Source organism: Triplophysa dalaica, chromosome 10 (genome assembly GCF_015846415.1).
Source record: "Triplophysa dalaica isolate WHDGS20190420 chromosome 10, ASM1584641v1, whole genome shotgun sequence".
NCBI classification, from domain to species: domain Eukaryota; kingdom Metazoa; phylum Chordata; class Actinopteri; order Cypriniformes; family Nemacheilidae; genus Triplophysa; species Triplophysa dalaica.
The window spans coordinates 8739920-8763797 of record NC_079551.1 but is presented as its reverse complement, the minus strand read 5'-3'; the positions used below and the strand labels follow the sequence as shown (position 1 = coordinate 8763797).

The 23878-nt window shown below is 39.2% G+C and overlaps 2 protein-coding genes across 2 annotated transcripts; one reads left to right on the top strand and one right to left on the bottom strand.

Moving 5' to 3' along the window:
• The first annotated feature begins 3665 nt into the window (after positions 1 to 3665).
• On the top strand, positions 3666 to 11502 carry dph5 (diphthamide biosynthesis 5). Its single transcript, XM_056758498.1, has 7 exons — positions 3666 to 3998; positions 4081 to 4205; positions 4902 to 5010; positions 7306 to 7426; positions 9366 to 9405; positions 10445 to 10548; positions 10685 to 11502. Exons 1-7 carry the CDS (start codon positions 3864 to 3866, stop codon positions 10915 to 10917), a joined length of 867 nt encoding a protein of 288 aa, XP_056614476.1. The 5' UTR covers positions 3666 to 3863; the 3' UTR covers positions 10918 to 11502.
• A 4-nt stretch (positions 11503 to 11506) lies between these two features.
• slc30a7 (solute carrier family 30 member 7) lies at positions 11507 to 23335 on the bottom strand. Its single transcript, XM_056758497.1, has 11 exons — positions 23176 to 23335; positions 22561 to 22662; positions 21752 to 21865; positions 21485 to 21572; positions 21256 to 21385; positions 20788 to 20955; positions 20548 to 20598; positions 18719 to 18854; positions 14082 to 14172; positions 13630 to 13779; positions 11507 to 13552 (listed from the first exon to the last, which is right to left on the bottom strand). The coding sequence occupies exons 1-11, from the start codon at positions 23253 to 23255 to the stop codon at positions 13505 to 13507; spliced, it is 1158 nt and encodes a 385-aa protein (XP_056614475.1). The 5' UTR covers positions 23256 to 23335; the 3' UTR covers positions 11507 to 13504.
• Positions 23336 to 23878: the final 543 nt, after the last annotated feature.

Below are 23878 nucleotides of genomic sequence, written 5' to 3'. Positions count from 1 at the left end.
TATGCAAGAAACCAGAGACTTCCCACAGAGAATTGGGGGACAAACCGGGGGTCACCGGGGAAAAATTCATGCCCAGAGCACAAGAATAGGAAACGGGGGGCGGCCTTCCTGTTTTTGGTTTATTTGAACAAATCTAGGCATTTATCAGATATTTATTGTTTGTGCTGTTGTTTATATGCAAAGGGGCCTTAATAAGGTGTGTCTGTATAGAAACATTAGAAAACATATCATTTCTAAACAAGACACAAGAAAAGTAACTCCATTTATGATTTTTTAATTCTGATAGAAAAAGGTCACTAGATTAAATAGGCCTACTGTTATAAAAACCTGTGAAAAAATAGTTATGAATAAATTCACTCCAAAATCAAAATAGGTAAATATTTTGCTTACCATATACATATTTTTTTTTTGATCATTGTTCATACTAAAAATAATAATACTTTTATACTGTTTTGGTCATTTTAGATAACTGAAATTAATAGTAATCATATACAAATATAATTTAATTTTTATCAATGTTATTATTCACTTTATTAATCTGACATTTTATGTATTCATATTTTATTAAATTTTTATTATTATTAATTGAATGTTGCAAATAGATTATTATTATTACGGTTATCATTATTATTATTTCATTAATATTTTTTATTTCATTATTCTTTGTTTTTGTGAAATGTACAATTAAGCACAAAATATTGTATTGCATTGTATTGCAGTCATTTTAGACAATTGATAATTAATAACAAGAATCAAAATACTCAAAACATAATTAATAAGAATTTTAGGTCTTGTCTTGAATATAATGCCACAATGTTTGTTTTTGTTTGATTATGAGGTGAAATATGACCTGAAAAGGTTTTCATGACATTTAACCAGTTAGCTCCCACCACGACCTTTATAAGAGTCACAGCAGTGCCCTGATTTATTGGTCCAAAACGAAGTCTCCTTCCCACCCCTACACGCCCATGTCAACCTCTTCTCTACTTCTCTTCCACCGCCAGATGCTCTGAACTGGTGCAAAGGTGCTATACAGGATCCTGGAAGCGATAAACAGTTCATTTTGCTGTAGGGTCTTTCTCTCCCACTGCGGTCCAACCAGATTGGCTCTCGATGCTGGGACAATTTGCTACTGGTTGACTGGGCTAAAACAAAACCGGGGAAAAGAGGGTCGGGGCACAAAGGGGGGATCCCAGTGGAAGCTGGCATCGTTCCTTAGCCAGTGGAGAACTGAATGCCCCTCATATACACGGGACATCAAGAGAAGCATTACATAATCTTTCATTTAGATATCAGTGGGATTCATTGATGAAAAGTGTGAATAATGAATGCTTATGAGAAAGACGAGTTGTTTTAGCGGCATTTTATATATGGTTTAATATAATGAATTTTTAGGATGTATTGTCATTTTTATAATGAATGAATGGGCCAGAGTTTTATGGTAGATAACAGTCTTGGAATGAACAATCGGTTCAAGAAAACACAGATGGATGTTTGTCCAGCATGCTTTGGCAGTTCCTGGCAAGAATGCAGGCACCTCATTCCTTCCTTATTTTTTTCCTTTCCTTTCCTCTCCCTCTCCACCCCCAATTTTCCCACCATTTGTGCAAAGTAAATTCTCATTAAGAACCAAATTGTTTTCAGATGCTGGCCTGCACCGGTTGCCCTGGTGACGAGCTGGGAGGCAGCGAGCAGCCCTGGCAGGGTAATGGACAGCACCGGATCCAGAGCCCACAGCAAAAAAATCCTCTCTTTGCCAGGCTCCACTAAACCCATTCTGCCTGGCACAATGCGGGCTGACGGAGACCATTCTGCTCCTTACAAATGGTGAGGAAACGCGACTGGAGAGCGCTCGAGATGGGTCATTCATTTTCACACACAGCACGGTCCGAGATGCACTTAACGGGATGGGTTTAGAGGAGATAAACAACGACGCCTCGATGTGGAGACCGCTCGTTTTGATGTCTACTGTTGATGTAAACATCATGAGAGAAACAAATGAGACAGTTGTTTAAAAACAAGAGTATGGAGATTTGTTATGGATAGATTTGGGTAAATTTGATGAGAAATGTTTGAGATCTTCAATAATTTTGACCCAAATCTGAGCTTAGTTAGTGACCACTCTTAGATTTCCGGATCTTTTCTCTTATTTGCTCAACTGAGAAGTGAGTAAATAAATTAAAACAGACAAACGTAAACAATTATGATCATGTGTTCATCCGTCACCCTGGTAAGAACAATAATAAAATCGTGTTTTATCAAGTTCACTGGGGTAAAGACCAGATGGTCCTTAAGCCTGTAGGGCCGGTAAGCCTTAGATTAAAGACCTTTGATCCCGGCCTGCGTTCATTCATTACAGGTATCAGCTGTGTCTAACGAAAGGTCCTCACCCTAATTTACAACCTATTAACCTACAAATAAAACAGGTCAACCTCAAGGTCCTCTAAACACGGGTTATTAAGTACTGCAGATTAACTCACATTATCAGTCATAGTACAACCCACAATTCTTCTCTGCGCCTCCCGTCTTTTATTACACGGGTGTTTTTTTCCACCAACGATCATGACTGTTAATGTTGTCAATTAATAATCATATAGCAGGCTGTGGTTGAAACCATGGAAGCTTTAAACAGATCCACCCACAACAAATAAGTTACAAGGGAATTATTTGCACAGTTTTTGGCTTTTTGTCAACATCAGGATTCTGGATAGCAGATCAGACCATATGCTTTTCCATTCAGGTGGAACAAGTGTGAAAGATTTGGTGGTGTATTTATATAGGTATAGATATGTAGATATATATAAATAGATGGTTTCATGGTCTGTGTCCGGTTATAATTGAACAATTTATTTGATATTTAATTAATATTAATATGAATTTATAGTAATATATATTTTTTTAATGAAATCAAAACTACTCAACAGTTATGGCCTCTACCTATATCTATCAATATCTTTACATATATCTTTATGTTTTTGAAAATACATTATTAAATAAAAAATTAAGCCAAGAATATTTTGTTTTTGTTTTTTCTCTCACATAACCAAGTCTAGTGGTGTCAGATTGTGTCCTCTCAGATGGGAAAAACCTAAAAATAAAAGGAAACATATGAATTACAAACAAAATATCCACATAAACTAGTAATCCTTTTATTTCTATAAAGGAAATCCAGTATTATCAAGATGTATTTCTTATTTTTCACCTGATTGAAAAGTGAGTGCTTCACATATAAATCATAAACATACAAAGTCATAAAAAGTTGCTTTATGTTATGTTCGGAAAATCTTCATAATGTTTCTCTTGTGGCCATTACAAGAAATCAACAGATAAAAATATATCTTGCCAAGAATAAATAACACTGTAAAACAGCAAAATTACGTTTTGCCATCCTTATACAGTTTATTCAATTAAGCTTTAATGGTTGACGAGTAATTGCTACTTAAAATCCATCATACACAAATACATATAGCTCAAAATGTGTAAATATAATTTAATTTGTTGAGGTGCGAAACAAAATAACTATTACTTCAATAAAGCACTCATGACGAATCCTCTTCCAGTTCTCCGCAGACGGCTACCGCTTACTCCGTTTCTATGGTAATCATTCAGCGCAACCAATTTGCGACACTGTCGTGAACGCCGCTCCGCTTTTCGGCAGCCGGCTGTCAGTTGCTCCATACGGCAACATGTGAGTGTAGCAGAGAAGTAAAGAACCTGAATCTATTCCGTAAACATTGCAGAAACTACTTTGGTTTCAGATACAACACCAACAGTATATCGACTTACATATTTCACGTCTTTTAAAAAACGCACATATTTGTGAATATCCTGATCGCGTCGACATATTGTGTTGTGATACAAACATGTTGTATTTTATCGGTCTTGGTCTCGGGGATGCTAAAGACATCACTGTTAAAGGTTTAGAGATCATCCGACAGTGTAGTCGTGTTTATTTGGAGGCGTACACGTCCATACTGACCGTCGGGAAGGAGGGATTGGTATGAATGATCTATATAACATGACAGTGGATGATGCAAATGCAGCACCTCACTTAGATAAAAGATGCTGTTTCCGTTTCAGGAGGAGTTTTATGGACGTGAGCTGCTGCTGGCAGACAGAGATGTGGTTGAACAACAGGCGGATGAGATCTTGGAGGGAGCAGATGTTAGTGATGTGGCCTTTCTGGTGGTGGGAGATCCTTTTGGGTAAGGATGAGAGTACCTCGTGAACTGCATAAGCCACCTTTAAGGTGCACAAAATATTTGTGATCCATTGTGGACGTTGTCACGACTATAGTGACTTTTATAGGAAGGATTTGTGTCTTTGGCGTTTTTGTGTGCATGGAATGGAAAAACTTAAGTTATTAGACTAATAAAACTCTATTCATTTGGTATTCTTGAAAGCACTGTCTCCCGCTGTAATTCCCGTTAATCTCAATATCTGTGCCAGAGGAACTAGAAGAACACCACAGTGTGGTTGAGCAGCAGTGTTCTGGGGTTAAAGTGGCATATGCACGTTTGAGGTTTTGGTACTTTGAAAGCTCTCCATGAGAGATGAGCTGATTACACCATGCTTTCCCATCTGGGTCTTCGATTGAAGTCACGCTTGGATGTAAAACCATGCAAACCACTGAAACCCACAAAGCGTGAGGGGCCCTGACTCATTTTCCTGCTCAAGAATGTGTGGCTTTAATACATTTTAATGATATGTTGTACTTTGAGATCGAAAAGATCAACTTTTTTAGGGCATGTTGGAACGCTTCCATGTCGTAAAAGCGTAACGGAGAAGTAAGAATAATCATGTGGCATTTTGTGATAAGTCACAATATTATTTTGGTTATTTTAGATCATTTCAATAAGTTGCGGTTAGCATCTAAAACTTGCATATTTGCTTTCCTTCAGAGCCACAACACACAGCGACTTGGTTCTTCGAGCGTTGAGTGCCGGGATCAAGTATCGTGTCATTCACAACGCCTCCATCATGAATGCTGTGGGATGCTGCGGACTGCAGGTAAAGCTAAACATCACTGTTGTGTCATAACCAAAATAAAGTCCTCTGAGTTTTCGAGAGCGCTCTTCTCTAACTGCTATTGAGTCAGTTCGCGCCTTGTCAAAAAGATTAAACAGCAGCATGGCCTTTGTGCCAAGGACGTCCCAGCGGAGTCTATCAATGCAGCCTAGTGCCCATCAATAACAGCCCCCTGTATTGACCTGTCACGGCAGCTTTGTGTACCCAGAGGCCCCAGTTGCCCCTCATTGCCGCCCAAAGCTCAGGATGGGAGTTAAGCTGATCTTAGACCACTGGTGACATTTGTATGGTAGGTCTTAAATCAGCACCAGTGTTTCTGTAGATCAACTGGTAGAGGGTGGTGCTAGGAACTATAGAGTCATGGGTTTGATTCTCAAAGTATACATGAACTGATAAAAAATATATGATGATGGTGTCTACTAAATGCATAAATGTAAAGAAAAGTAAAGAAGGTAAGGTTTGTATTGACTAAATGTTGTGTCAGCTGTGCATTGTGGTGTTTGGAATGATGTGATGCTTTCTGAATAACAGGAAGCACCTTGTCGTTGACACTCCGAACAACCAATCTGCTGTAGCGATTAAGACTTAATAGACCCGTGGTTTTAGTAAACAAACTGACCTGTGCTGAAATGCTGTCCTTACAATGTTTGAAAGGTTTTTTCAAAGTAGTGTGTGTGTGTTTAAATTCAGTGATTTTTTTTGGGTCCCTTTATGTGTTATTTAACTAATTGGTAAATTTTGTAAATTTGAACCCAGGTTCATTTTATGTTTAAGGTTGTAATAGTTTTCTTTTTAGTGTTTTTTAGTTTATTAATATTTTACTTTTTTATGTTAATTTTAGTAAAATTGTAAGCAATGTTTTTGTTTATTTCTTATGTTGCAATATAAGATGAATTCATTTTTCGCTTTATTTTAGTTTTTGTTAATTATCATAATATTATTGCCTTAAACCTATTTCAGTTTATTTCTGAGACAACATTTACAATTTTCGTGAAGTTTTGGCAATCATTTTTGGCCAATATTTGATTTCAATAAAAAGAAACATGTAGTAAAGTAAAATAACCATGGCATGCAATCCTTAACATTTTGCTCATTGTTAAAACATTGCAGTTACTTATGACGTTACTTATGGGTTTCTTAACTTTCTTATGAGCCAAATGATGTCGAACTGACTTTCCAGTGAATCGTAGCTGACAGTTAAAATTATGAATCTTTATTATAAGGCTCTAAAGCTAGTGGTTATCAACCTTATCTCCCCTGTGAACCTATTGAAAGAACTATTGCCCCTCCCCCATACTGTACATTGAGGATAGATAAAATAATGTGTAAAATATGTTATATATAGTTAATACAGTATATATATATATATATAATAAATAAAGAGGCAAAACATACCTGTATATGACAGATTGATCTCAAGAGATCAGATTATAAATGTAACAACTCTCATGATAAAAACAAAAGAAACCATCACAGAAATGAATGGTTTCCAATAAAATGCCAATTGTGATCAATTAGCTTTTTGCATTAAACCATTACAAAATTGTAGTGTTTTGGCCTTTATTCCAAAAGGATTAATCTGACAGACCACGAGAGCGGTGTGCGTTTCATTGGTTTTAACACCAGCGAGAGTAAACTCCCAGTTAATAATATAGATGCGGTGTTGTGTAATTTGCCTGTAGATAGCGCTTTACATTTTTTTTTAATCTTTAAACAGCCGCCCACGATAAGAATATAATAATTAATAATTTAAAAGAATATAATATTTGAAAAGCTAAATTTATAAGATCTACCTGTTTCTTAAGATGGCGTAGAGGTAATTGCTGCTGCTTCCTGCATGAACGTTGACCTACTTTGTAGATATTAAGCTTTTGTGCACAGCCCAAAATTGCACTGCGCAGAATACCAATTTATTAAAATGTTCTCTTTATCTGCATTCGGCACACTTGGGATGAATTATTTGTTATAATTTAATCAAATAAGCTAATTAAATAATGATTCATCAACATCATCTTGATGTTCAACAGTGAAGTGAGCATAAACTTTCAGCAGTAGTGTACATCATGTCCTATTGCAACTGTAGTTATGTGGATATGATATTTGGAGTTTTAATGATTACTCGTAAATCGCATAGTATTAATGACTAATCGATTGATAACTGTAATCATAATCAAATAATATTCAAGTTGATGTCTTTACTGCTCACATAAGTACACAATTCAAATGTATTTATTAGTCAATAGGACTCAGTGTAATTCTTTTCTTTGTTTGCTTTAGTTGTACAACTTTGGCGAGACCGTGTCCATTGTGTTCTGGACAGACACATGGAGACCTGAGAGCTTCTACGATAAGATCAAGAAGAACAGGAACATGGGCCTACACACCCTGTGCCTGCTGGGTAAGAACTTCACTCAGACTTTGAATGAGTCTTTGAACACACAAAGTTATGATTACATAGAGTTTAGCCGAGAAGTTTGATGGGAAGGGTGATGTCATCAACACTCACATTCGGCTGGCTCGGTATCTCTCGTATTCCAGAGCACACATGTTTGTTGTGTCTGCAACAGTCACTATAGCAATGAATGTGTCAATCACAGTCAGACTTTACCCCGGGGATACAACAACCCCATTATGAATTGGAACCACGGATAGACGTTTCCCTTCGGCGGCACCCCGGGGCAAACATTAAACTGGGACCCACTGCAAACGTCTGATGCCCCCTAAGGCAGATGGCCGCAAATAATTTACGTTTATCTGCGTGCCGTGGAGATTTCGAGGACCAGTAAATAATAAACCCCCATCTTTTAGATTACTAGCGGAATTCCCCAGTGGTGGCCATGTTTGGTAATGAATGTCGGTGGTGGTCATCTCTCATTGGCTGGTGGGATGGAGGGGAGGGGCTGGAGTCCCCAGGTGCATTCCAGCTGAGGACAAATCTGAGCAAAATGAGCAAGAGGGAGTGAGAGTTATTAACCTTATTATTCAAAAGCAAACAGAGGGGGGCGGAGATTGGAGCCCTTCCCGTTCAGCCTTCTAACAAAACAACAACCCGCAGACACAACAAAAGCACACACGCACCCTCTCACATACACAGGCAGCACCACAATGACTATACACTGCATCCATTCATCATATCTGTGCTAACAAGACATGGGCTATTGATCAAATGTTGGCGAATTTATTTGCTGACTTTTCAGAATTAAAATAAACGAAAAAAGACTAGACATGTATGCCAGACACATGAAGTGTAATGCAAAGAAATCGAATCACAAATCTGCAGATAAGTTTTATTCAATAAGTAATGTTAGTGAATAAACAACAACGCAGAGGACTACCGGTAGGGCTATATAACCTTTCTTCATGTTGTCACTCCTAAAACAGTCTATTTTGAAATTTGAGGAATTTTGAAATCCAAATAGTGACAAAATGTCGGCACACCAGAGCTCCAAAAATATAAAAATACATTATTATATAAAAGACTATCGCATGACTCGTGATGTTACGAGCACATAGGCTCTTCATCAGGAATTTTGAAATAAAATAAAAAAATACTAAAATCAGAAGAGAAGTTATATTCTATAAATAATAGAAGTATGTTTTCTATTTTGGATATATGCTTAATTTTTCCCAGTCTAGCTGTTAAAAAAATTATATACATTATAAATGTATGTTGTTGTTTATTTATTTATTTAGTTTGTGTTGTGTTGTAACCTGCAATTTGTAACTTTATGGATAAAAAACAAACAAAAATCTGTCTGCTGACCCAAATTTACAACAAAATCTTAAAACAAATAAATATTGATATAAATTATAAAAGATATAAAAGATCTTAAAATACAGAAAATAAAGTTAATAAGTACAAAGTGGCCTGCAGTTACATGATTCAAACAGAGATGGCGATAGAGAGTCAAAAGCTATGAATTGCAACTTTTGGCCAAACATTGTTACATTTATTGTAAAAAATAATCTCTTATTTCCAACAGAATACATGTGATGGTGCTATTTTCTAAAGTTGTTCTAGTGTGATTTCAGTGTTTTCATACAAATGTGTTTCTGATGATGATAAAACCTCAAGGTTTCTTTATGGACAGTGTTAAGAACAGGGCTGTTCTTGTAGAAGTGTAATTCTCTCTTTTTTGTTCTCAAAGTGAACCACTTTGGGACCACTCAGGTGCTGTCTGTAAATGTACTTACATTCCAGATTGTGTTTTTGGGTTAACTGCCCCAGACGGAGGGCCGACATACTATTTATGACGTGACAGTAACATCCATAGAGACATAGTTTATCAAACTAAATCTTGCACCATACATTACTTACAACTTCCCTTCTTTCACAGATATCAAAGTTAAAGAGCAGTCCATGGAGAATTTAATGAGGTAAGGTCCTCATACTCTTTTATGTTATGTGCGGGCGGGGGGGGTTTCACGGATTCATATCTAGTCTGCTGTACTTTGCAGGGAGGGACCTCGGACGATTTGCGGTTTATGCCAGACATTCATTTAACATTCATAGTTGCTGGGGGCCAGATTGGAAAAAATAACAACAATAAATACCGTGTCTACACGTTGGACTTGTGATATGTTATCATGATGCTGAGTCGCTTCTAAACTGTAATTTTCTTAAACCGGCGTTTCAGACAAAACAAGTTTTATAGTCAACGATGAACCTCTAGTTTCTGTCGGGTTTTTGAGGAATGTTTCCTGAACTTCATTGCTGTGCGACTTGAATTATTTCTCCTTGTAGAAGAAGGTTGTTAACTCCTTGCTCTCTCTCCGTGGTGTCCTGTAATTATCTCCCCCCGTGGTCGCGCACTTTTGTAATTTTATATCCAGTCTGCATTAACCAGTTTTATTGCGCTATAAGGAGATGAGCATTAGGTCTGGTGCGTGCTCCCCGTTTAAACCTGGAAAGAGCGTTAATGTCTCCCAGATTTATTGGCAACGTTGTAGCATTACTCGGAAATGGAGTAACCATATGCTGGATGATTTTGGTCAGAGTAAAATGCTTGTCCGGTGAGGCGGGTGCCCTGCACTGCAGGAAGGGGGAAATGGCCCCAAAAGGACATTTTGTGCTTGTTTCTAGCTTTCTTCCGCGGACTTGATTGCTCATGAAAGTATTGCAAACCGTTTTTTTTTTGTATTTTAACTCAAAGATTTGATATAAATTGCATTATGGGAAATGTTAATAGAGAGTTAACCGGTCACCCAAATACCAGGAAACTTTTTTATTCTGCATAAAACAAAAGAAGATATTTAAAAGAAATTGGTAATTGAACATAATTAACCCAATTGACTTCCATTGTATGAATACAAAACCACTGAGACATTTCTTAAAATATCCACTTTAGCGTTCCACAAAAGCATATACTGGATACAGTAGTTTTTACAAAAGAATATTCCTTCTCTTTTTTTCCAGGGGCCGAAAGATTTACGAGCCCCCAAGGTACATGACGGTTGCACAGGCCGCTGAACAACTTCTGGAGATACTGCAAAATTGTCGAGAACGAGGCGAGGAACTAGGTGAGAAAATAAATCTAGAATGCTTGAGACTTGAACTTTGTGGTAGAACCATCTGGATCTCTGGGGCATGCATTGAAGTACAATTGATTTACTTGTGATTGAAAGCTTTGTAAGCAAATTCTGCGCTTCAATGCAGCGATGACCGAAGACACTGTGTGCGTCGGCCTGGCTCGTGTTGGTGCTGAGGATCAAGCCATCCGTTCCGGGGCGCTCCGGGAGTTGGCCACCTGTGACCTTGGAGGACCACTTCATTCCATGATCATCAGTGGACACCTTCATCCTATTGAGGTGGACATGCTCAAACTTTTTAGCGGTCCTGAGGGACTCGTGACCTTGAAGATGACCGACAGCTCCACATATGACTCTTGACGTCAAAAATGGTGTTCCTGTGGTTTTAAAAAGGGCACGGGAGGAACAAGTGCTTTGGTCATGATGTTTACGACACGATGGTGGTGCTCTCAGAGCTACTGCTGGCTCAGGAGAACGCAGAAATTACAGTTATTTCAGATTAAGTTTGACCACTTGATCCTTTACGGATCGGGCCAGGGGTGCGGGAGAATGGGGTGAATGATTTAGACGGGTGGCACACGAGAGTGATGCTGTCAAAGAAAAAAAGATGGAATTATAACGGAGGAAATGAAAAAGGGTTTTGTGGAACAACTGCATCTGGGTTGCATTAGTGGCTTTGAAAATTGGCATAATGTGCCGGTACCAAAAGTCGTTCTTAATGGAACTTTCTGAATGAGAATGTTAATGTAATGAAAGACAATTTTAAGCGTAAACCAGCCTGTGTCAAACAAAGATTGATTTTTACAATGAAGACTCATCGCTGCTCATTACGCTGAAGCCCCAACATGTGGTTTTATTTTCATTTGCTTCCGTGGTTTTGTTTGCGTTATCTCATTTTGTCATCATGAATTGCTTCGAAAATGAGTAAAGATGCTGTCAAAAACACTGGTCTGCTTCAGTCTGGTTTATTTGTACAAACTTGAGATCATGTGTTGCATTTTTGGCTTCACAGCTTTTACTCTGTTAACATAGCAAACCTACAAATTCTCAGCGATTTTTTTACATTTCACAGACATTTATTGGCCCTGTTTAGGGTCAAACTGCATATGTTTGCGTTTAACATATTTTCAAGAAATATTCTTCAGGTGTATTGCATTTTTGTAAATTGATGGCATATTGGAGGTTTACTTTTAAACCCAAAAATAACAATTCTGTCATGAATTACACTCAAGGTGTACGGAATCTGTATAAATTTCCTTGTTCTGATGATTGGGACATTTGGAAGAATGCGTGTGACTAAACAGTTCATGGACACCATAGTAGGAAAAATTACAATGGTGGTCAAAAGTGGCCCAGACCTTTCCTACATTCTTCAAAATATATTTTGTGTTCAACAGAACGAAAAAATGTATATACTTATTTTTCCTACTATGGTAGTCAATGTGGTCCAAGAACTCTTTGGTCGCAAGAATTCTTCCAAAAATCTTTGTGTTCATCAGAACAAAGAAATTGATACAGATTTGGAACAACTTCTCATCTTTAGAAGGAAAATAAAAAGGAAAGAGAATGCCATCTTTGCATTAATTTAATGGCAGGGATTATTATCGATGTTTTAAAAATATTAAAGAAATACAATGTCTAGTGGACATTTTCAATATTTCCTTACAATTATAAAAACATGTTGGTAGAATCCTGCAAAGCTGGCAAATAAATGTTTTATTGTGTTTGATAAAGGATAAATACTGAAAGTCTTATATTATTTCAAGACCTTAAAATGCGTTTTAGACAAATCCGATCCATATACATCACTTCCTAGCATTGAACAGAATTACTCTCATACGCTTATTTATTTTTCATATCCCAGATTTACAGTTATAAACCCCAAAATGAATATGGCGGTACCTGTTGACTTGCATTTGTTTTGTGTTCAATCTATAGAAATCATTGGGTACCTCCATTGTTTGGTTACCAACATTCTTCAAAATATCTACTTTTGTGTTCTGAAGAAGTCAAACAGGTTTGAAATTACATGCGAATGAGAGATGACAGAATCTCTTTAGGCCATGCTAATTTTCAGGCAGAAATTATATTCCTATTAATAAAATTGCCCATTTCAAAATGGAAAACAAGAACTTGTGCTGAACTTGCCAATTGTGGTTGACTTTCAAATAAAAAACATGGATTGTTTTACAGTATTTGTCAGTCATCAGATCTATGGTTTATACAGCTAGTGCCATTTTGGGTGCTTTCTCGATCCAATTTTACACCATGCAATAAACAGCAAGCCTAATGCAAAAGGAATGTTTTAATTGTACCCGGCCAGTCAAAAAACTTCCAGTTTTCATTTCATTTGTGTTGGCAATCAAATACGGTTTAAGCGATTGTCCATAATCGCTTTCACAAAGGCACTTAAGAAATGCAGACAAATCTGTTGATAATGGCATCCTGCACTTCTTTACAACTGTGCAACAGAAAAAAAGCAGGAGAAAAACACACATACAGTCAATGAATCCTACACAGTTATGTAATTTTTACAAACGTCCAATGATCTCCGCACTCATACAACCAATAATTAAAACCTCATTTTGATAACGCATAATTAACAGGAAAAATAAACCGTCCGTGGGATTATAAAAAAAGCAAAGGGGAACTTCAAAGAACGAACTTCAAATGACCGCCAGGGTGATGTGTTGGCAACGTCAACGTTGCGAGTCCCTGCCTCCCTCCGAAACAACACATAGCTGGTCAGTTGTTATTTTCGTCATCGTTTTTCTGGTAAGAGCGGAGTCAGACTGCTGGACTGCCCCAGCTCCATCTTAATCCAAGAGGGAGGTGGAGCAACAGAAACCCAAAGAGAGATGGGTTGTGGTGGAGAAATTCCCCACAGCAGCACAGAAGGCCTTTGGTCCCAGGACTCCCAAAAGATCAGGAGAAATGCGGCGGACTCCTACATGGCAGCGACGTCCATCTGAACATACAGCTGTCTGACGCCAACCTGGACACAGAAAAATGATTACCGAGAGTCTCTTAAAGAGCGAGATTAAGTTTATACGGCTGTTTTACACCGCTTACCTGAGTGAAAATGTTGTGCGTCTGGCTCAGGATCCATCTTGTATCGGCGTCAGGTGCCACGAGGAGTTTGAGTGTGCCGATGTATACGTCCGTGCATAGCGTCCAGAAATGAGGCTCTTGAAGATTGTAAACGCCCTGAAGATGCTGAACCTGCGGTTAACGTTACAGATTAGCAGGTGCAACTTGCATGACGGAATACATTTACATTTCTTCATTTGGAAGACGCTTTAATCCAAAGCCACTTACAATGCATTGTACTATATATTTGTTTCTAACTATGTGCGACTGGCCAAACTGGCTTTTATTCTATTAGGTGGTCAGGGATGCTTTTAAAAAAACATGACTTGGCTAGCCGAATACTTGTGACATAAAGCTTCAATAATCCATTTAAACTGTCCTTTAACATATCCGGCTAACCAAGTAGCCACGTAGAAAAGTGAGGTAGGACTCACCCTTTGGTAGCACTCAGGAAGGGCTTGGTCCAGAGACGGAGGTGTCCGTTGCATCAGGATCCCAATGGATTCCCTAAGCAGTGGGACCACACTAGGGAAAGAAAAAATATGAAAACATTGGTTGGCAAGATAGATTTTCATAAAGGTGCGACATGCACTCGGCAGAGTGTGGACGGCACCGTCTGGCAGAATGATAAGTGTTGATAAGCATGATAATTTGGGTTGTCATGACTTTACAGCTACATGGAGGACAAATAAGGACTCCTTTGATTCAAAGTACTTCAGTGCACACTTGGTGATGCTCAACAAATTTATGAAGGGGTGGAGTCGGAGAATCCTGCTCATGTCATCCAACAGCTGTAGCAAAGGCAGGACTGCAACAGATTCATTAATCCGGCAGAAGAATTGCTTTCCAGAAACGCTCGACTGCTTAGGCGAGTAGCAAGACTATTCCTCTCCTGACCATTCAACCGTTACTGGCCCATCAAAGCTACGCCTCAGCTGTGCCAGCATCTTACAAAGTCATCAGTCCTTCTTCCAAACCTTCAGCCTGACCACTGCTGCATCTGTGAACCATTAGAGGTTTACTTGGTTTGGACTCCATTCCTGTTCTCCAATCCGCTCTACTACCCCCATGTTCTCCGATCTCATCCATGAAGCCTCAATCGCAGAGACACGTCAATGTGAAGAAGCTGTTCGGCTATCTCATGAAGACCACAGTATGCAAGCGACTAAGACGTTACCAAAAGATGTTTCAAGACAAACAGCCATGTGTGCTACTTGGTAGGTCTTTTCAATAAACGCTGACAATTCACAGTTCAGCACATGCAAGCATTTTTTGTTTAATACCTCTCAAGACGACTGTGGTTTACCAACCCAAGTCTACTCAACATCATCTATAGTTTAAACACGTACGCACTGAAGTTGAATACCTTGGGTTAGGGGTTAATGTTCAAATCCGAAACCAAAGTATGAACAGTCACTGCTAGTTATGTATTAAATACATGTTGCTCATTGGAATAATTCAGTCCGTACGTAACTGTAAAGAAAAGCATGACTGTTTGTTTCCATCGGCATGACAGGGCATTGTAAAAACTGCCTACCCTGCATTCCATTCCAACACTACCCTGTGTGTTTGTCCTTCTTTGGGACGAAAGGAAAACAGGAAATTACTGGATATGCGGGTACCTCGGACCTCTGACATCATACCATTGTTCCACACCTTCCTGTTCAGTGAAAGAGAGGCAGTCTAACTCACCGCTCATTGCCAAAAGAGCCTCCCCGTTTGCTTGCTAACCTGCCCTGAATGTGGTTATACTCAGTGACTCACTCGGATAAAATACAATTACGTGCAAGTGTCAAGGTTAAGTTGGCCGGTGACACAGATGCAATGTCACCACCTAGGTCAGAGTGGCAAAGATTTCTTTTTGAACACACCTTGAGAGTCACACAGAGGACCTGAGCACCCAATCGCAAGGACAGAAGCATTTATGACACCAGTATGGCCGTGAGAATGTGATGTCTGTGGGAGAATGGAACGTCTGTGGATTATACCCAAGACTTTTCCATTAGTTGGGTAAATGGGTTTTAGGATTGTACCACAAAAAGCTTAAAAATTGTTTGCTTCTAGGAGCTTACTTCTCTCACGACCGCAGAGAAGTATGGCTATTAAACCTCAAGGGCACATTTTAATGGTATGTTTTCAGACAACCAAACATCGACTGAATACCTCGACTAGCACAGACCACAAATGTTCGCAAACTTTGTTGGCCACATAGCTGAAAGTCAAAACCAAGTTCAATCTAAATGTTGAAAAATGAACGTTACATTGGACAAAACTATGCAACAAAATGTAACATTTTACATGTTTCGATAGATTGCAAGTCACAAACAATCGTAAGGTATTATGGGTGGTTGCTAGGGGTGGGTGTCGTTTGGTCCCTCATGATTCAATTCAGAATCGATTCTTAAGGCCATTGCACATGAAGTAGAAATTTCCTCCGATAATTTTTCGATATTTGGACTGGGTTTGATTTTCTGCATTCTCTGCATCCATAGATAGGATTTTATGAGACGTTTTGACTATTCAGAGACACCATACAAACTCGAGCCAAATACGAAAAAACGCATACATATTTTTGGACTGCTTTGCACATGTCACGATTCGATTGAGAATTGATTGTGAATCGATTATTTCTCCCACCCCTTGTGGTTGCCACAGCTTAAATTTTCTGTTACTAAGGTGTTTAATTTTAAGGCATTTATAACCATGCAAGGTAACATTTTTGTGTATTTAAAGGTATCATTCATCTTCATACCAAAAGCACAAATGAATGTTTAAAACTTTGCTTCTCTGGAGAAATAAAGCCCATCAAAAAATAACATGGTAACGTGCAGCAAAAGCAGCTTTGAGAGGAATTTAAATGCATTTCCTCTGAGGCCCGACAAATGTATTGGGTCTCAAAGGCCCAGATTAGCATGCCCAGAACAAATGTTAATTAACATTAGCTGTTCCGTGGGCTTTAGATCCTAAAGTGATTAGTGGTCTTGATGGTGGTGGTCTGCTGTAGGTCACAACAGCAGGACTCCTTCACTCCCTCAAACTAATCACAGGGTAAACAGACAGCTCCAGATATTCTCCAAAGCGGGGCTACCACACCCAAAGAGGCCTAAGCCAAATACGGTGTGGTGTGGGGTCTTCGCAGGGAGCCTCGAGAAAATGGGTCACGCCTCAGGTGCGGTTGATGAAAGAGGGGTTATTCGGCCTGCTGGGAATCTAAATGCGAGTTGAAACCCCGGACGTCTGAGGGAAGATGAATCTTACAGTGAGGGTGCATGAGAGAAACAGTGCAAACAGTGCAGGGTCCATCCGAACTATCAAGAACCACAGACATTCCACACGGCCAATTATGCTCCATTTCCTTTAACGTTCGAACAATAAATGATGCAAATAAAAGTCTAGAGTTGCAGATGAGTTCCACAGTACTGTTTTTCGCACTAGCAGCAAGAGTATCATACACTGGGAAAGAAAATATTTTCAGAGAAATGTCTCTGTCATTTTGTGACAGGGTTCAATGTTGTTTGGTTACCGACGTTCTTCAAAACACCTTCTTTTGTGTTCTGCAGAAGAAAGAATGTCATGCAGGTTCGAAATGACATGAGGGTGAATAAATTAGGAAAGGTTTTTCGTTTTTGGGTGAACTATCCCTTTAACTTGAGCTAACAATCATTTATGAGATGCAGCTTGTGTTTTTTAACAAGCTAAACATGCTATAAAAACCTCTCTCTTCACATTTGCAACTGTTTTCAATTTTCTTCTTAGTCGAGTGATACCTTTATGGTGTGCCATACCACATTAGTCTCCACATTGCACCTGAATGAGACCGAGCTGTTTTCACGCAGGTGCAACCCGGAGAAATCCCATCACGTGCAACACAAGCTCTTGATCTCTACTGTAATGGTTAATTCTTCTGCGTTTGTAAAAGATTCTAAACGGGAGTCTCTATGACAAACCCCCCACTCTTCATGAAACACAGAGAAGGAAAATCCATCTTAAAAGATGCCTTTGTTGAAGCAACGTTCACAGATCGCCACCACATTCCAGAAAGGGAGAAGAAAAGCCTCAATGCAGAATAGAGGGAGGAGGCAGAGGGGGCTTGAGAGGGGAGATGAATATGCTGGAAAGGCATTGCTCAGACCCGTGAGTTTTGTATAATGGGGCCGCAATCGGAACGGTGCCCCATCCTAGTTTGCAGACCGCATCGCTTCAACTCGTATATACAAAGCCGTGACATAAATTTACACACATCATACACAAAAAATGAAGCCTACTCATCATCTCAAGACTGTCTGATGACTTTCCACCATAAAGAGCAATGTCAATTAAAGGTATACTGCATATAAAAATAAAACTCCTGCCAATACAAATCATTCTAAAGTTGTATGCTCGTCCAAGTAAAACAAAGCTCTTCTCGCAGCTTTTCTCCACACAATAATAGTTCATAGTCACCACATCTGCTGAAGTCCAAAATGGATGAAAAAAAAAAAATCACTAAAAGTACCATAAATGTAGTTCATTCATCACATGCTTAGCATTCTTAATCTTCTAAAGCCATATGACCGCTTTGCGAGACGCACCAAAATGTTATTTTTGTAGCAAAACTACAGAAAGATTATCAGATGAGTCACTTTAATTTAGTTTTTTCATTACACGCCCTAACGTATGCCTCTAAAACACTTAAAAAACAAAAGGATAAATGAAACTATACAATTGTACAGATTAACAAAGCAAAACAAAGCATTTCGAGACACAAACACACAAAACCAGCGTTTTCCCCTCTTGACTGGAGCTGGTTTAAGAATGCCACATGAGAGAGTTGAGTCTTGGTTTTCTGGCTTTGCCACATGTTGGGAAAGTCTCAGGGCTCCACCCTTCGAGCGTGTATCCTGTAATTCACCCGGCCGGAGTGCCAACGGCTTCACGAGGCCTTTGGTGAAGGTCGTTGTGAAGTGGCTTTGTATGATCTGTGTTAGGTGCTGCTGAGGGTTTTTTGGGTGGAGTTGAGGGTGGAGGATTGTCTCGAGTTGAATCAAGAGAGGTCAGATGCTTATAATATCCACGGCCGGTGTGTGCTTACCTCACGCCGATGAGAATGGAGATGAGCATGGAGCAGATGGGGTCCGCGATCATCAGGTCGTATTTCTGCATCAGGATGGCTGATATTATGACACCGACGCTGCCCAGCGTGTCCGCAACAATGTGCAGAAAAACACCTGCGGTTAAGGAAATGCTGTAATCAGTTTCAATACTGTTGGATTCTTTTTGGACAGATTGTAAGGCAGTATCATTACCATCATATATCCTTCTCAAAGAAGGCAATCCCAGAATGCATTGCAAAAGACACGGTCGAGAACCAAATTATTTCCATAAATCAATGATTAATGTTTTGATAAGGAAGTAAAGCTTAAGATAGATAACTAGACTTTGCAAAAGAAGTTTGTCTACATGAAAACTCTTGGTTTCACCAGTACATAAATATTGTGTCTAACACAAAAATATGGTGTTTGCCAGCACATTTCCTCAAACATGACAATTGTGGACAGAACAAACTCGCTGCCCGGGATACCATCTCCAGCGGTAACCCTCAAACGGATGATGTCATTCCACAGACAGATGATGATGAGGTCACAGCAGCGCATCTTGAAAGAAAGGCCAACCTTGCAAGACTCTCACCACCGAACATAGACGCTACTACCTTAAAGCAACACACATCAGACGCAATCGTGAGTCAATGTTTCCGATCAAAGCCTTCCAAACATCTTTCCCGTCTTGATCAACACGACTGTAAACTTGTGGACTGTGGTATGATGGCACGATATGATACAGTCCAGTAAGTGCTCTGCTTTCCTCAGGAGATGACATGATTGAGGTTAGTTTCTGTTTCACAGAAAGCCCCACCGCAGTAATGGAGCAAAATCCTTAATAAGTGAAGAGACTTTCCAAATGTGGTCAAAGCAAATACTGGCAAAATAAAGAGGAATGCTGGAGCACTTCAACGCGAGTTCACCAAGACTGTGTTTGGTATAGAATACTAGCTTACTAAATACTGTGCTGTATAAACTCTATACTACTACTTTAAAAAATATAGTAAGGCAAATGGTGCACATTTAAGATAAATGTTTCATCACATGTGTCGTCACATAACGTTTTGTTAAGCTGCCATTTTGCATACTAAGTATGCTATTCCAAACACAGCCAAAGGACATTAAGATGTTCAAATACAAGTCTCCTACAAACTACTTGCCATTCAAAAGGTCCCTCAGGGGAGAAGAAACCGGGATGGAGGCAGTGTAACCTTTTGCACTGTCACCTCCCCCTCTCCTCATGGTCCTCCCCTCGTGCCCCCTTTTTCTCTCCCCTTGAGCAGGCCTCCCAAAGGATCCATTCTCTCTCTGTGTGTGCCAGGGTGAAGGGGACAAACTACTTTCTCTGCTGTGCTCTTTTCCCACACAAACTCGGACAAAGAGTTTAAAGCGACAGCGCTACTGCACTTGCTCTGGCGTCTGTGTTAACCCAGTTAGCCCCGAGTCAAAGGTTAGCGGTTGGGACGGTCAGAGCTGTCACTTGACAATGCATAAAACTCCATCTTTCAGTCAAGTCCGATGATAACAGAGGTGTCGTGTGACGACTGATGTAGAGCACTTATTTCAAGTGGTTTTCCTTGTTTATGTGGAAACTACATTACTTTAGAGGTAAAAACAAGTACAGAGCCTCCTGGCAAGAATTTGGAATATTAGCCGTCCATAAAAGTGGAAAAATCTGTCTAGACTTGATAGCTGTGAGTGTAAATGTTTTCCTATCTCATGTCATAAACACCAGCTCAATGCATACTCAAATGTTATTTGCGTGAGAGAAAAGCGCCATCTGGTGGTTACAGAGCATACAAAAAAGCAAAATCAACAATACCTTGTAATATCTGCTTGCTGGAGCCTGTTCCCGGCATGAGCAACTGGTCATCTAAGGACACAGACAGAGCAAAAATGAGTCATGCTGTACCAGACAAGATTACAATGTGACGATAGCTTCTGCTATACTGACACACAGTAACAGAACAGCAGAACAGCCCGAACAGCAAACTGACTCTAAGTAACATGAGAGGTGCATTAATAACAGTCCAACAATTTCCAACAAAACTACAGGTCATACCATGACATGAATCTTCATGTCCTCCGTGCGAGTGACCGTGATCATGTCCGTGCTTGGACTCATGACTGTGACCGTGGCCTCCGTGACCATGTCCGCCATGACTGTGTTCGCCATGACTGTGTTCATGTCCCGCATTGCCATTAAAAAGGGAATGACTGTGCCCATGACCTTAAAAACACAAAGGACACATCTATGAAGATGCATTTAGTAATCAGATGCTTGCTTTTTCACATTGCAAATTACAAAAAGAACCAGATCTGAAGATTAAAACTTTGGGGACAGTTAGTAACCACCCTGTTGCCATTCAGAACATCTAACAAACATCACAGCATTGTTACAAGTTTGAGATGAGCAAACACCTCGTACATTTTCAGCAAAAATGAGAGTGATATTCTGTATTCGAAACATGACTGAATAAAAAAAATGTTAGGTGTCACGTGCATATTCCTGGTATTAGTAGAAGCCTACCTTCGCCCCCATGAGAGTGTCCATGTCCACCGTGTTGAAAAACAAATACTCCTACAAGATTCACCAACAGTCCTGCTATAGACACCGGCAGTAATCTGTCGTGGTGCACATCTGGAGGTTCTAGCGCCCTCTGGTGGTAATATAACAGAAGCATCCATACAACATTAGTAGAATTCACTTGGCAGTCATTCGTTATAAGCAAAGCTGATCTATAATCAATCTGACATACCTCTACACCCTCTGAGAAGATAAAAAAGGCAGTAAAGATCAGAAACAGGCCGTTCACGAAGCCCGCCAGAACTTCTGCTCTGACATACCTACAAAACAAGCATTTAGGTCAAGGGGATTTGCATTACCACATGTAACCAAAAACACATAATTTCCTGTTACAGCCACTTAAGCAGAAGTGAAGTTTCCTGTTTAGGAAACCTACTCTTTTAACACAAACTAAGCAGGACAGAAGAATAAGGGAAACAGCAATGTTGTGGTCCCTCACCCGTATGAGAAGGAATCATTGGACCTCCACCGTGAGATGACTGATGCTGCGAGGCCTGCCAGGAGAGCGGTGCAGTCGAAGAACATGTGAAAGGAATCGGATATCAAACCTAAACTGAGAATCAGACAAAGGCGGCGGCGTGTAATTATTAAGAAATTTGAGAAATTCGTTCCACCCTTTATTGTGGTGACTCACGTGGACACGAATGACAAAAGAACAATAGCAAACTTTATTCTAAGGCTAAATCAAATGCAATACATTCAGGATATTCTATGAAGCATTGATGTGTTTTTTATTCAATAATATGGATCCATAGTTACTTCTACAAATAGGAAATAATTATTTACAAAATTATTACATTTCAACCTTAATTCAAATGAGTGTGCCAATTTACACTGTGGCTATGCATTATATTACTTTTTTCTTGGCAAACAAATGGTTAATTCCTGCTTACATCAGCTGGGACTTTCCCTTACATCTACTTTAATGGTTATGCCTCAAATGAGCCGTCTTCACACCTACACTGCGCATTTGTACATCATAGACATGTTTAATCCAGCCTATGATGCCCAATATGTATGTCCAGGTAGGCGGCTTTGTAAAACTGAAGACACATCCCATTCTAATATCTGAACTTTGAGCGACCATAAATCTGAAAGATCGCCATCATACCAAATCATTCAATAAAACAAGATTAAAAGCACTCATTCAAGAATAAAAACAGAAGTTAGGCCCAAAACAAAAGCACACTTGCACAGCCCACTTTAGATCTACGTGGCACATCCTTGTGTTTGGCCCCCTACTGTTACCTGTTACTCCATATCCCATACAGGAGCTCCACGAATGCGAAGGAGAGATTCAAACACAGGAAGAAAAACAGATTGCGAGAGGTCTTATCTGCAAGAATTGATCTAAAAGAAAACAAAACATGAAGATGTTTCAGACTGATTCATTTAAAAGTGGCCAGACCAGACAGGCTGGCTTTAGCAACTCAATTGAGCAAATAACTTACACTGTTGTGGTTTACTTTAATAAAAGGTTGCGGATAAATGACAGGTGGTCCAAGTAAACTCTTAAAATACATATTTCGACGGGAAATGTATTTAATCTCATGTAATAAATCACAGTTTAAAATATTAAACCGTATGTCAAATGTTTACTTAGCTCTGCTAACGACAGCCTGACTGAAATACTGTTTATACAAGACAGCTTCTTTATCATAACAGCTAAATTATATTCACACGATAAAACGATCTCTCTTTTACGAATAAATGTATACAACGTGTATTTTTTGTACAAACCAATTTAAACGATAGTTCATATAGATCGCGAGGTAACTAGCATGCTAGTAGCATTAGCCGCACTAAGCCGACAGCAGCTGTGAGTGAAACTCAAGGATTTATTGATAATTTAACGCTCGTTACCTGAACCAGCTCGATAATTTGACGACCAGGTTGAACTTGGTAGGCTTGTACTCGTCATCTTTGATGGATAACGGGAGCATTTTTCCGCGAAGCGTCTCCGGTATCCGTTGACCACTGCGGCTGCACGAGCGTCCAGACGCAAGAGAGAAAAGTCCTTGCGCTGACGTCGCGTACGTCAGATGATTCGCCATAAGAGATCAGGCACAAATAACTTGTGTAAATAGATGTGTGTTGCTGTTAAATTGGGAAAAATACATGTATGGTTTTACATTCACTCATATGTCTAATTGTATAAATGAATATACTTATAGATTTATTTATTCATGTAAAGGTGTGTTTGATAAACACATTATTGTAGTAGTTGATAAACTGGTATTTGGGTGCCAACAGACATATGGGAAGTTTAATGGGACGAACAAAGATCAAATGAGTTTAAATGGCTCAAAAAGCTGATGGAAAACGTTGCCTAAACGTTTTTTGAGTAAAACAAGCACAATATTTCTTAGCATCATGTAGCTCATATTTATATTTATTTATTTATATTAATCTGTTTACAGACACACACTTTTTTTAACAATCATATTTGAAACATAAAAACATAAATGTATTCTTTATTGTTTTATTATTCATAACTAATTAGATCGTTATGACGTATCTCCGGTATTTTGATACAATGCGAAATGAACGTAAATAATGAAACAGA